General features: G+C 40.2%; 1 protein-coding gene across 1 annotated transcript in view; it reads right to left on the bottom strand.

Annotated features, from left to right (window-relative positions):
* The window catches only part of GPAT2 (glycerol-3-phosphate acyltransferase 2, mitochondrial), a 50,501-nt gene extending 36,308 nt beyond the window's left edge, over nucleotides 1-14,193 (bottom strand). Inside the window, exons 1-5 of the mRNA XM_067470730.1 lie at nucleotides 14,110-14,193; nucleotides 13,523-13,603; nucleotides 12,046-12,119; nucleotides 7,463-7,573; nucleotides 1,388-1,531 (exon numbers count right to left, since the gene is read on the bottom strand). Of these exons, the coding sequence (XP_067326831.1) occupies nucleotides 1,388-1,531; nucleotides 7,463-7,573; nucleotides 12,046-12,119; nucleotides 13,523-13,603; nucleotides 14,110-14,169 (470 nt within the window). The 5' untranslated portion in view covers nucleotides 14,170-14,193. The remainder of the gene's footprint in view (nucleotides 1-1,387; nucleotides 1,532-7,462; nucleotides 7,574-12,045; nucleotides 12,120-13,522; nucleotides 13,604-14,109) is intronic.
* Between the last annotated feature and the right edge of the window lie 830 nt (nucleotides 14,194-15,023).

Below are 15,023 nucleotides of genomic sequence, written 5' to 3'. Positions count from 1 at the left end.
CTCCCTTGGCAGGCTCACGCTGCCCATTGGGCCCGATGAGCAGCGTGAGCCAGCCAAGGGCAGCTGCTCCGCACAGTTTACTTGCGCGTAAAGCACCTCGTGAGGTGCTTTACGCGCGAGTAGGCCATGCGGTGCTGCTCCTCCCTTAGCAGGCTCATGCTGCCCATCGAGCCCAATGGGCAGCATGAGCCAGCCATGGGCAGCTGCTCCGCGTGGCCTGCTTGCGCGTAAAGCACCTCGCGAGGTGCTTTAAGCGTGAGTAGGCCACGTGGGGCTGCTCCTCCCTTGGCAGGCTCACGCTGCCACATGGGCCCAGCGCTCCATGCAGTCATGCCGGGCACATGACCTTGGAGGTGTCTACGTACAACGCCGGCTCTTCGACTTAGAAATGCAGATGAGCACCACACCCCAGAGTCAGACACGACTGGACTTCATGTCAGAGGAAAACCTTTAACTAGGAAAATTGTGGAAGATCCAGGGTGGGAGAAAGAACTCTTGTCTTTTGGAGGTAGGTATGAATGTTTCAATTGGCCACCTTGATTACCATTTCATAGCCTGACAGTTTTTAGGGAGAATCCTTTGTTGAGAGGTGATTAGCTGCCCCTGATGGTTTCTTGTCTGGAGTTCCCCTGTGTTTGAGTGTTGTTCTTTATTTACAGTTATAATTTTAGAGGTTTTTTTAAATACTGGTAGCCAGATTTTGTTCAGACCAGAAATAGGAAGATTTCCCATTCTCTGCTCCTGGACAGGAAGAGGAAGGAAAGGAAAGAGAAGAGGGAAGGGAAGGAAAATAACGGAACAAAAGAGGGAAAGAAATGTGTGTGAGAGAGAGGGGGAGGGGAGAGAGAGAGAGAGAGAGAAGGAAGGCAGGAAGGAAGGAAGGAAGGAAGGAAGGAAGGAAGAGGAGAGGAAAGAGGAGGAAGAAAAAGAGAGAGGAAGGAAAGGGCAGGAAAAGGAAAGAAGGGAGAGTGAGGAGGGAAGGAAAAGAAGGAAAGGAAAGAGGTGAAAGACAGAGAGAAAGAAAAAGAAGGGAAAGGAAGCAAAAGAAAAGAAAGAAAGGAGGATGAGAAGGGAAGGATGAGAAAACATCGCATGCTCCAACATGGTTGCAGTCTCCCCGCATGGCTGCCTTTATATTTTATGAAAGCATCACAACTCTTTGAGAAAAAGATGAGGGAACAGTGCAAAGAGATTGCATTGTGAAACGTGGGGCTCCTCGTCCTCACCTGCATCCCACGCAAGGCCCCATTGCCTTTGCTCTCCCCGATTAGTTCTTAATTGATTAATCTGAAGCTCAGGAAAGGTGTCGGGTGAGAAGGAAAGAACCCCCTCCTTCATCCAAGGCGTTGCAAAACAACCCGCTTTCCTGGGCTTTGTGGCTTCCTACCTCAGTAGAAAAGGAGACAAGGAGGCCTGGATCTGGCCCAGGATTCGGCGGATCTCTTGGATCCACTGCGATGCAAACAGATCCCTGGCTGGAGGAGCATCTCCTTCGCCACTTGGCACCGCCTGGCACATGACATCTTGCACCCTAGAAAAGGAGGGAGAAAAGGCAAAGGATGACTATGAGTTAAATACCTTTTAGCAAATGATTGTTGTGAGTTTTCCAGGCTGAAGCATTCTCTCCTGACATTTTGCCTGCATCTATGACCTCACAACCTCTGAGGATTCCTGTCATAGATGCAGGTGAAACATCAGGAGATAATGCTTCGGGAACATGGCCATACAGCCTGAAAAGCTCACAACAACCCAGTTATTCTGGCCATGAATATTGAACAGACCTCACAACCTCTGAGAATGACTGCCATAAATGCAAGCGATGCATCAGGATAGAATGCTTCAGGAACATGGCCATACAGCCCGGAAAATTCACAAAAACCCAGTAATTCCAGCCATGAAAGCCTTCAACATCTGTCAGGAGGGCTTTGATTGTGTATTTCCACCCAGCAGAATAGGGTTGAACTAGATGGTCCTTCAGGGTTTTTTCCAACTTTAGGATTTGACAGTTCTAATAACAACAACAACAACAACAACAACAACAGAAGAAGAAGAAAAAGAAGAAGAAAACAGAGGCTGAGTCAGGAGAACTTTGATAGTGTATTTCCACCCGGCAGAACAGGGCTGGACTAGATGGTCCTTGGGGGTCTTTCCCAACGCTAGGATTCTATTATTATTATTATTATTATTATTATTATTATTATTATTTATTACACAAAAGCTAGATGGCCATCTGTTGGGAGGGTTTTGTGTATTTCCACCTGTCAGAGTAGCATTGGACTAGATGGCCCTTGGGATCTCTCCCAACTCTAGGATTCTATTATTATTATTTATTAAACAGAGGCTGGATGGACATCTGTTGGGAGGGCTTTGCTTGTATCTTCCTGACTGGCAGAATACATTGCAGAATTTGGGACATTGCAGAATTCATGCAGGTTGACACTGCTTTAACAGCCATGGCTCAATATTATGGAATCCTGGGATTTGTAGTTTTACAAGGTCTAGCCTTCTGTGCCAAAGAGGGCTGGTACCTCTCCAAACTACAAATCCCAGGATCCCATAGCATGGACCCTTGGCAGTGAAAGTGATGCCAAACTAGGCTAAATCTATAACAACCTTAGCATTAAAAGCAATGCACTTTTAAAGGTTTCAGGTGCAAATATTCTGAAATAACCAAGTATTTTGGAAAAGGAAGGCCCATCCCTTATATTTTCCTTATATTCATGGGGGGGGGGGGGGGGGACTACTGTAAAACTAAATGTTTTTCTTCCAGGACACAAAGTATCGGAGCTTTACCTTTCTTCGACTCGAGTATAGCTGCCAATGGCACTTTCAGCTTTGATCAATTTTTTCTCTAAAATTCCATTTCAAGTGGGGAAAATACAATATTTTTTATAATATTGTATATGATTATATTGCCTTTTTGCACAAGACTGGAATATATTATTTTTGAATTCCTTCATAGACAATGCAGTGCTTATATTAACTTACAAAAACTCATATTCGAAGTTTTGCTCAATCAGGATGACTGACAGCAGTTTGAAAGCCCAGATAAATGCAAATATTATGATTATTATTATTAATAATAATAATAATAATAATAATATAGATGTATGTATTCATGCATACAATTTGCGGAAACATCCAGATGCATATTATTATTAATAATAATCATCATCATCATGTCTGTATTCATGCATACAATTTGGGGAAATGTCCGGAATAACAACAACAACAACAACAACAACATAGATGTATATGTTTATGCATATGATTTGGGGAAATGTCCAGAATAATAATAGTAATAATAACAATGTATGTAATTAATAATAATAACAATAATAATATAGATGTGTGTGTTCATGCATACGATTTGGAGAAATCTCCAAATAAATGTAAATAATAATAATAATAATAATATAGATGTATTCGTGCATACAATTTGAGGAAATGTCCAGAATAATAATAATAGTAATAATAACAATGTATATAATTAATAATAATAATAATAATAATAATATAGATGTGTGTGTTCATGCATACGATTTGGAGAAATGTCCAAATAAATGTAAATAATAATAATAATAATAATAATAATATAGATGTATGTATTCGTGCATACAATTTGAGGAAATGTCCAGAATAATAGTAATAGTAATAATAACAATGTATATAATTAATAATAATAATAATAATAATAATAATAATAATAATATAGATGTGTGTGTTCATGTATTCGATTTGGAGAAATGTCCAAATAAATGTAAATAATAATAATAATAATAATATAGATGTATGTGTGTGTTTGTGCATATGATTTGGGGAAATGTCTAGATAAATGCAAATAATAATAACAATAAAAATAATAATATAGATGTGTTTGTGTATATGATTTGGGGAAATGTCCAGATGAAGTATCCCTTAAAAGCAAAGTTCTTTCCAAGAGCAAAACTTTTCCAAACTCTTCTACCTTGTATTAAGTGATATACTGTATAACAATAAACCTATAGTACTCAGCCGGTACAATGGGATTTTATATGAAAAACGAAACTGCCGCCTCCTTGGGTGCATTAAAGGCCCACAAGGGACACAGAACCCGTCTTGCAGAGCATTTTCCTTGTCACAAAACGCCCTCCAAAGAGAGATCTCTCTTCTTTTGAGACAGAAAAGCCATTGGCAGAGAGAGAGACCCTTTCCTTCCCAAAACTGGGGTTGCAAAAGCCAACGTTTGGTCCAGAGATCATTAACTATTGCTTTATTTTGGTCCCCTCGAATTGAGGAGATGCAGGAAAGATTTTCGATCTATCTATCTATCTTATCTATATCTATCTATCTCTATCATATTCTATATCTCTATATCTATATATTTATATCTATATCTACCTACATCTATATCAATAAATATATAGAGATGTAGAATAAGATAGATATATTTATTTATTTATTTATTTGCTGCATTTGTTAACCGCCGCTCTCAGCCCTAGGGCGACTCGCGGCGGTGTACAACATATAAAAACATATTTCACAATAAACTACAACTACAAAAACAACATATCCCTAATGCACTATCATCTAATTACACTAATTACAACATACAGATGGAAAAAATATAGGGATATAGGTATTGATATAGGTAGATTTTATCTATATATCTCTATGTATCTCTATGTTATCCTATATCTCTATCTATATATTTATATCTACCACATATCTACCTACATCTTTATCTTTATCTGTATATCTATATATATCCACCTATATTATACATACATACATACATATACATATATATATATTTCTATCTCTATATAAATATATAGATAGAGTTATAGAATAAGATAGTAATATATATAAGATATAGATTGATAGATATAAGGATATAGCTATTGATATAGGTCCCTTCCAACCCTAGGAATCTATAGTATTATTAATATAGTATTAGCATTATAGTATTGTCTATACAAAGCAGCATTGAATGTTTGCCATGTATGTGTACTGTGATCCGCCCTGAGTCCTCTTCGGGGTGAAAAGAGTGGAATATAAATAAATTATTATTATTATTATTATTACTACTACTACTACTACTAAACACAGGCTGGATGGTCATTGGTTGGGAGGTATTCGATTGTGCATTCTCATCTGGCAGAATAGGGCAGGACTGGATGGCCTTTGGGGTCCTGTCCAACACTAGAATTCTATTATTAGTAATAGTGGTATTACTATTAGCAATACATACACATCTATCTATCTATCTATCTATCTATCTATTTCTATCTATGTATCTATATGTTATCCTATATCTCTATCTATCTATTTCAATCATATATCTGGCTGGATAGGAGGGATCAGATTGTGCCTTCCTGAATGGAAGAATGTGGTATCTATCTATCTATCTATCTATCTATCTATCTATCTCAATCATATTTCTGGCTGGATGGCCATCTGTTGGGAGGGCTTTGTTGGTGCCTTTCCACCTGGCAGAATGGGGTTGGACTGGATGGCCTTTGGGGATCCTTTCCAACACTAGGATTCTATGATATACCTTTTGTATAAATCTCTCAATAATCTCTATCTATCTCAATCGTATCTCTGGCTGGATGGCCATCTGTTGGGAGAGCTTGGATGGTGGCAGAATTTGGGCTGGGCTGCTGGATGTACTTTGTGACTCCCTTCCAACTCTAGGAGAGGGCCGCCATAGGTCCACAAGGACTCGAAGGCTCAAGAAGGGAAGGCGTGAATGGGTGCAGATGGGACCCATCTTAATGGGAACAAGCCCTGTCTGCCACACCGATCCCGAGGCCGGTATCGCAGCAACGGGGCTCGGCCGCCTCCTGATGAGACCCATTGTTTTCCCATCAAGACCAGTGGAGAAGACAGGGAAGCAGATGGGGAAGCAGATGTGCAGACGAGAGACTGCAAAGTAAACATAAGAGGAGAACAAGCGCACACATTGCAGATCTATCTATCTATCTGTCTATCTATATAGGAGACTCTTAGTTAAGGGAACAAAAACCCCAAAGAAATAATAATACTTTAATAAGCTGCATTTACAATACAGGCTGTCCCAAAAGTCACTATTATTAGAGGGAACATGTACTGTTATTTACAAAACATTCATCATGAAATTGGAGCATTCTTTTAGGTTAACTGAAAGATATACATACTTACATACGTATACATATGTATTCACATACACACACATACATACACATGCATACATATAAACATATACATAAATACACACATACATATACAAATAAACATATACACATGTACATATACACATAAATATGCACCTACACATACATATATGCATATATACAAACATATATACATGTATACATTTACACACACACATATATATATGCATATACATACATATTCATATTATACAAAATATAGCATGAGTTTGTTAATTTCTCCTATGTAATTATGGGCTGGATGTCCTTTGGGGATACCTTGAAACTGTAGGAATTATATATATATATATATATATATATATATATATATATATAAAATATCTCAGGCTGGATGGCACTCTGTCAGGAGGGCTTTGATGGTGCCTTTCACCTGGCAGAATGGGGTTGGAATGGATAGCCTTTGGGGATCCCTTCTAACTCTAGGAGTCTATGATATACCTATCATGTATGTGTGTGTGTGTATCAGTAAATCATGTCTATCTCAATCATCTATAGCTGGATGGGCATCTTTGGGGAGGGCTTTGATAGTGCCGTTCCACCTGCCCGAATGGGATTGGACTGGATGGCCTTTGAGGATCCCAACTATAGAGATCTATGATATACCTAATACCTATCATGTATGTGTGTGTGTGTGTATCAGTAAATCATGTCTATCTCAATCATCTCTGGCTGGATGGGCATCTTTGGAGAAGGTTTTAATAGTGCCGTTCCACCTGCCTGAATGGGATTGGAATGGACAGACTTTGAGGATCCCAACTATAGAGATCTATGATATACCTATCATATAAATAATATCCATCGATCTCAGTCATATCTCTGACTAGATGGCCATCTGTTGGGAGGGCTTTGATAGTGTCTACCTCTATGTAGAATTTGGGTTGGTCTGGATGGCCTTTGGGGATCCTTTCCAACTCTAGGAAGCTATGATATACCTATCATATATACTTATATCAGTCAATCATGTCTACGAATCTCAATAATCTCTGGCTGGATGGGCCTCTGTCAGGAGGACTTTGATGGTGCCGTTCCACCTGCCAGAATGGGGTTGGACTGGATGGCTTTGTGGATACCAACTATAGAAATTATGATATACCTATCACATATATAATATCTATCTATCTCAATCATTTCTCTGACTGGATTGGCCTTTTTCAAGAGGGCTTTGATGGTGCCTTTCCACCAGGCAGAACGGGCTTGGACTGGATGACCTTTGGGGTTCCCTTCCATGTATTCTATGACCATGCAAGCAACATATGCAGACGTACCTCTTGCTGGCGAAGATTGTGTCCTGGAGGTCGCTGGGGACATCAGCCCCGAATGTCCAGCCACTGACCACAAGGACATAGCAAAGCCGCCTGACCAGCCAGCCTCTGTATCTGCAGGAAAGAGGCCATTGTGAACTATAGTTGGCAAGGTAAGTCAAAGAATTACCTCTCTGTAAAGGAAAAGCGTATTTTGGCATATATCAAGGCACATCATTGGGCAAAGGATGCCCAAACACCATGGGAGTTATTTTTAATATGATTATGTAGTTTAAGTTTTTATATTATATATATATATATATATATATATATATATATATAATATTTTATATGGTAATTTATTTCATATTGTCATATATTTTATATGATATTTGTTTTATATTTTATATTATCCTACAGTTTATATTTTATATTCTTTATATTATTTTATTTTATATTTTACATGGGAATATATTTAATATTTCATATCATATAAGTCTTTATAATATAGTATACTGTATTTAATATTTCATATGGAGCCGTCGGTGGCGCAGTGCGTGCAGGACTGAAGACGGACAGGTTGCAGGTTCAAATCCGGGGAGAGGCAGATGAGCTCCCTCTATCAGCTCCAGCTCCTCATGCGGGGACATGAGAAAAGCCTCCCACAAGGATGATAAAAACATCAATTCATCCAGGGGTCCCCTGGGCAACGTCCTTGCAGATGGCCAGTTCTCTCACACCAGAAGCAACTTGCAGTTTCTCAAGTCACTCCTGACACGACAAATATTATATATATATATATATATATATATATATATATATATATATATAATATTAAATCCATATATATATAATATTTATAATATAAAATCCATATATATAATATTATAATATATATATATATATAATATTAAATCCATATGTTTTTATGGATTTAATCTGAATTGTTTTTTTAATGCTAATGATGTTTAATACTGTTTTAATATTTACATATTTAAAATTGAATTATAATACTTTTCATGTTAGCAGAATATAAATAAACATAATCATTGTGTTGTCAAAAGCTTTCATGGCCAGAATTACCAGAGTTTTCCAGACTGTCTGGCCATGTTCCAGAAGCATTCTCTCCTGATGTTTTGCCCATATCTATGATAGGCATTTTCAGAGGTTGTGAGGTTTGCAGCTTTGAAGCTGCAAGGCCATTAAATGATAATCAAGGTGGCCAATGGGAGCATTCACACTTGCCTCCAACAGACAAGAGTTCTTTCTCCAACCCACTGATATATAAACCTCACCAGCAGACTCCTCAATCTCTGATAATGCCTGCCATAGATGTGGGAAAATCGTCAGGAGAGAATGCTTCTGGAACATGGCCATACAGCCCAGAAAGCTCAGAGCAACCCAGTAATAATATATTGTTTTACAGTATTGTTTTGGGTCTTTTCCTTAGAAAGAAAAAGCAGGAAATAATAATAATAATAATAATAATAATAATAATAATAATAATAACAACAACAACTGCAAAAGGCTACCTTACTTGGATCTGCGCGCATCATTCGAAAATACATCACACAGTCCTAGATGCTTGGGAAGTGTTCAACTTGTGATTTTTTGATACAAAATTCAGCATATAGATCTTGTTTGCTGTGACATACTGTGCTTTTGTGTCAATAAAATAATAATAATAATAAAATCTTGATTGAGACGTACATAGAAGATGGGTTTGAAATCTGGTACAAAACAGGAGCTTTTTTGTTGAGTTGCAGGGCCAGAGAAACAGATGGTGAAAACAGAAGAATGGCCTGCCTCAGGGAAGCATGCTTGCTCCATCCATATTTAACAATTACACAAATGACCAGCATACTTAAGGCCGAGAATCTATTGCGAGACACGCCTGAAGTTTTTGTTTGGCTTTCTCTCAATCTAGCTGACCTACGTAAACTTTGTGCTTCTCCCCGGCTCTGCCAAATCTGCCCCCGCCTATCCTCATTAGGCAGGCCAGGTGTTAGATTCTCTGGAGAACTAAGACTGGGAGGAAAAGGGAGTGGAATGTCTCCGCTCGGCTCGGAATGCATGTTCTCATGGGAATCTTGACTTTCGCTTTCCAAGGCTGTAGGATTTTCACTACTCAAACCATCATCATCTAAATTCACATTGACATCTACATGGGCATCAGAAAATACAATCAGAGAATCAGGTTCAGGTTCACACACAGGCTGAACCCCAACAATACCCACTCCAAGTAGTCAGCTTCTGGTCAAAGGACATTTAGTACAATGCCAAGTTTTTAAATACATTACAACTGTACTCTCAGTTCGCTTCTGACACAGTAAATAAAAACAAATTGAGACGTAAAGGGCACACTTTTTTGATAACTGCAATTTAAAAAACCCACAGCATGCAAACAATGATAGAATGATACAAACCTGTTAATTAAAAACCCTTAAAACACTTAAATACTGTTAACATAATCGACTACAGCAACCCCTGCCTTGCTCTCATTAGGCTTTAATAAGGCTAGCTTAACTTAATCCTGCTGTGGTTTGATTCCTATGTTTTCCTTCCAGTCTTAAATACTTTCTAATTGCAATGAGACGCCTCTATTAAGACTTTCTTTGCAAAAATAAAATTCAATGTCTTCATAGGGATGCATGCAATACATACATTGCAAAATTGTATGGCGCTTGCACAGAAACAAAGGACTTGCACATCCCTGTTTCAAAACAAACAAATTGCATTAGGACAAAACTCCCATTCCTAGGTGGAGGGGGGAACAAGTTTGCATAATTTAGGTTTTAAATGCATCATTATGGCTTGTCTTTGGGGCTCCAAACCCTTACTTATCCCTTTGCTTTCAATGCATTGCAAATAAATTGAATTCTTAGCTTTGGCTGTGATATCAATCAAGGGCTTTTCTTTTGCTCTCCTGCTGTTCCCAACACTTTCACACTTTGGAGACTTTTGGGGTTTTCAAAGAACAGCAATTAAAGTTATTAGGAAGCAGAGTAATGAGAAGAAAGCCTTTAATCGTCCCAAAACTCCTAGGAGAAAGGAGGAGAGGAAGGGAAGAGAAAAAGTGAAGGGAAAGAATGGAGGGAAGAAGGAGAAGGAGGTGAGAAGGAGGGAGGGAGGGAGGGAGGGAGGAAAAGAAAGCAAGGAAGGCAAGCAGGTAAGGAAGGAAAGGGAAAGAGGAGAGGAAAGAGAATGAGGTGGGAAGGAAGGAAGGACGGAAGGAAGGACGGAAGGAAGGAAGGAAGGAGGAAGGCAAGCAGGGAAAGAAGGGAAGGGAGGAAGGGAATAAGGAGAAGAAAGAGAATGAGGCAGGAAGGGGAAAGGAAGGAAGGTAGGAAGGCAGGAAAAAAGGATGGCAGGCAAGCAGGGAAGGAAGGGAAGGGAGAGAAGAAAGGAATAAAGGAAGGAAGGAAAATAGGCAGGCAATTAGGGAAGGGAGGGAGGGAGGGAGGGAGGGAGGGAGGAAGGAAGGAAGGAAGGAAGGAAGGAAGGAAGGAAGGAAGGAAGGAAGGCAAGGAAGAAAAGGAAAGGAAAGGGAAAGAAGGAAGGAAGGAAGGAAGGAAGGAAGGAAGGAAGGAAGGGAATGAGGAGAGGAAAGAGAATGAGGCAAGAAGGAGGAAGGAAGGAAGGAAGGAAGGAAGGAAGGAAGGAAGGAAGGAAAAAAGGAAGGAAAGAAGGAAGGAAAGAAGGAAGGCAGGCAAGGAAGGAAGGAAATGAGGAGAGGAAAGAGAATGAGGTGAGAAGGAGAAAAAGGAAGGAAGGCAGGAAGAGAAGCAAAGGGAAGGCTTCTCTCATGCCTGCACATGGGGAGCTGGAGCTGACACAGGGAACTCAACCCGCTCTCCCTGGATTTGAACCGCTGTCCTACTGGTCAGCAGTCCTGCCAGCACAAGGATTTAACCCATTCCACCACCAGGGCTCCATCCAAATCAAGATGAATTTTCCCCAAAGACCTCCAGTATATTTTGTTTGCCATGGCGGTTCTGTGTGCCAAGTTAGTTGAAGGTCCAGCATTGGTAGGGTTCAGAGTGCTCTCGGACTGCAGGTGAACTATACATCCCAGTACCTACAACTCCTAGAAATCATGGTGAATTCTCCCCAAACCTCTCAAGTATGTTCAGTTGCTGATCAATCCCTCTGTGCCATAGAAAATAATAGGAAAGGGTTAAGGTAGAGGCAGTGGGTGGGGTCATGCAAATTCCACACTAGTGGAGAGAGTCAGAAACACTGGGATGCCTGTGGTGGAGGAAACACATGTAATCTAGGATGAAATGGTCCCTGTATGAAAGCCTTCACTTGAGTGGTGGGCAGTGTTGTGTTTGTGGAGGACATTGGCAGGGCTCTTGGACATGTTCATCATGCTCACTATAACCTGCAATGTCATTGGAGGGAGGGCCATGAGTGTCTCCTGAGCAGTGGGAGCTATAGCTATTTGGGGAGGCAGGAGGTTGTCATATACACTCATATACACATACATATTTTCACTTTTATTATGTGTATATAGTAATAATAATAATAATAATAATAATAATAATAATAATAATATTACTACACATACATTTATATATATAACAACAATAAGGCCGATATATTACCGGGTGTTTTCTTCTGTTATCTTGATAACGTTGCAAAACCCCAACGATGGCAGGTGCTTATGGAAAAGGGATTGCTGAAAAGAAGATAAGGGTACGGTTTCGTCAGTGCCGACTAAGTGCTCATACATACAACCAATAGGAAACAAAAATGAAATGTCTTCCTGTATGTCTGTACCTCTCCTCCATGGCCTGATAGATCTGAACCAAACCTGGCATGCATTGTATACACTTTGTTACCTGAATTACAATGCTGCTTTAAACTAAACAAGCAAAAAACAAATCCTACTCCTTTTGGGACCAAGGCCCTAGTCATGAACATGAAATTGCACCTCTGCCCTGGGTTTAAGTTCCCAAAGAAGGGAGGAAGGGAAGGGAAGTGAAAGGAAGGAGGGGGGAAAGGTGCAAGAAGGTGAGATGAAGAAAGGAGGAAGGAAGGAAAGGCAAGAGAAGGAGAAATAAAAGGAAGGAAGGAAGGAAGGAAGGAAGGAAAGAAAGAAAGAAAGAAAGAAAGAAGGAAGGAAGGAAGGAAGAGAATGAGAATGAGGTTAGAAGGAAAAAGAAAAGAAGGAAGGAAGAAAGGAAGGAAGGAGAGACAGGGGGAAGGAAGGGAGGGAGGAGGAAGAGAAGGAAGCAAGAAGGAGAAAGAAAAGAAGGGGGAGTGGGGAAGGGAGGGAGGGAGGGAGGAGAAAGAAGGAGTTGAGAAAGAAAAAGAAGAAGGAAGGAAAGGCGGAAGGGAGGAAAGAGATACAAGAAGGTGAGGAAGGGAGGGAGGGAGGAAGGGAGGGAGGAAGGAAGGAAGGGGAGAAAAGAGGCAAGAAGGTAAGAAGGAGAAAGAAAACAAAGAAGGAGGAGGGAGAAGGAGGAGAGGAAAGAGAATAAGGCAAGAAGGAGGAAGAAGGAGTTGAGAAAGAAGAAGAAGAAGAAAAGAAGCAAAGGAGAGAGGGAGGAAAGAGAGACAAGAAGGGGAGTGAGGGAGGGAGGGAGAGAAGGAAGGAAGGAAAAAGCAGAAAGAGAAGGAGGTGAGAAAGAAAAGAAGGAAGAAAAGAAGGTAAAAGAAAGGAGACAAGAAGGTGAAAGAAGGAAGGAAGGAAGGAAGGAAGGAAGGAAGGAAGGAAGGAAGGAAGGAGGGAAGGAAAGAAGGAAAGAAGGAAAGAAGGAAAGGAGGAAAGGAGGAAAGGAGGAAAAAAGGAGAAAGAGGAGTGAGATAGAAAAGAAGGAGGGAGGGAGGGAGGGGAGAAAAGAGGGAAGAAGGTGAGAAGAAAATGAAGATGGAAGGAAGGAGGGAGAAGGAGGAAAGGAAAGAGAATGAGGTGAGAAGGAGAAAGGAAGGAAGGACTGGAGCAACGAAGGAGGAAATTGAAAAGAAGGAGGCAAGAAGGCAAGGAAAATGAATACCCGGGCAATGCCAGGAAGACGTGGAGGATGAAGATTATATAAACCTTTGCAAAACTAGAGATCCCAGAACCTCCCTCCTTACCCAGCTCTTTGGGGAGCAGCGCTGGCAACAGCGGCCGGTAAAGGGCCGGCATTTCCACACAAAAGGCAGAACCAGATCCATCTGTGGCAGGAAAACAAGAAAGCAAACAAACAAACAACTTTAAACCATTTATGGCCTCCTTTTTCCAACCCAGAAGGCAGCTACCTTTAAGCAGACATCCTTTAGTTAGATATTTCCGTATTTAATCTGGTGTGGTTGCACATTTTAAATGGGTTGTAAAATCCTAGAATTGCAAGGGACCCCCTGAGGCCATCCAGTCCAACCCCCTTCCACCATAAAATAATACACCATCTGATCCCTCCTGACAGATGGCCATCCAGTCTCTGCTTAAAAACCTCCATAGAAGGAGACTCCATCATCATGATCATTATTAATAAAGATCATTGTTATTATTATTACATTATTATTATCACATAAGCTGCACATACTCACAACTATTTAAAACGGGTGAAAGGCCTTGCAATACTATAACTCTCAGGGCAAGTGGTGGCAAACTGCATTAATTCCACAGTGTAGATGTGCCCAGAAAGTTAATCCAAATCAATCAATCAATCAAATCCACATACATTTCTCTGCGGTTGCAGCTTGCCTTCATTTCCTGGTGAATCTCTATGAACCAGAGCCATGCTTTAACTGGAATCCAAATGCAAAATGTCTTCTGCAAACCTAAGTTTGAACAAACCATGATTCAGAGATTGATTAAAAGCAATGCAAGATCAATACTTTGCGGATGCAGCCAGGAACTCACTCCTACTTGCTGCTATTGGAGAAGAAGGATGTTCACCATTTAAATAAAAATAGATTGAGAAAGGTGAAAAATTGATATATATATATATATATATATATATATAGGCCAATATTTCCCAGCTCCAGACCTTACAAAACTACAACTCCCATCAACTCCACTGAAAGGAAGGATTTTGGGCCCGCAAAAATAAGATTTATTCTGGAGTATTTGGAAAATGCCGACTCTCAAGTCATTGCACCATGTTGGAAATTATTATTATTTGATACACAACACGATCACTCTCCTAGCTTTTGTATTTGATCCCATGTTGGATACTTCCCAAGCGTCTAGGAATATGTGATGTATCGGCGAATAATGCGTGCAGCTCTGAGTAGGGTGGCCTGTTATTATTATTATTATTATTATTATTATTATTTTGTCGTGTCAGGAGCAACCGCTCCTGTTGTGAGAGAATTGGCCGTCTGCAAGGACGTTGCCCAGGGGACGCCTGGATGATTTTTTATGTTTTATCATCCTTGTGGAAGGCTTCTCTCATGTCCCCGCATGAGGAGCTGGAGCTAATAGAAGGAGCTCATCCGCCTCTCCCCGGATTCGAGCCTGCGACCGGTCGGTCTTCAGTCCTGCCGGCAAAGGGATTTAACCCACTGCGCCACCGGGGGCTCCTATTATTATTATTATTATTATTATTATTATTATTATTATTATTATTATATAATTCCATGTGGATAACAA

This window comes from Anolis sagrei, chromosome 7 (assembly GCF_037176765.1).
Source record: "Anolis sagrei isolate rAnoSag1 chromosome 7, rAnoSag1.mat, whole genome shotgun sequence".
Taxonomy (NCBI): Eukaryota; Metazoa; Chordata; class Lepidosauria; order Squamata; family Dactyloidae; genus Anolis; species Anolis sagrei.
Note: the sequence above shows the minus strand (reverse complement) of the source record. Positions and strands in the feature narration are given on the sequence as shown.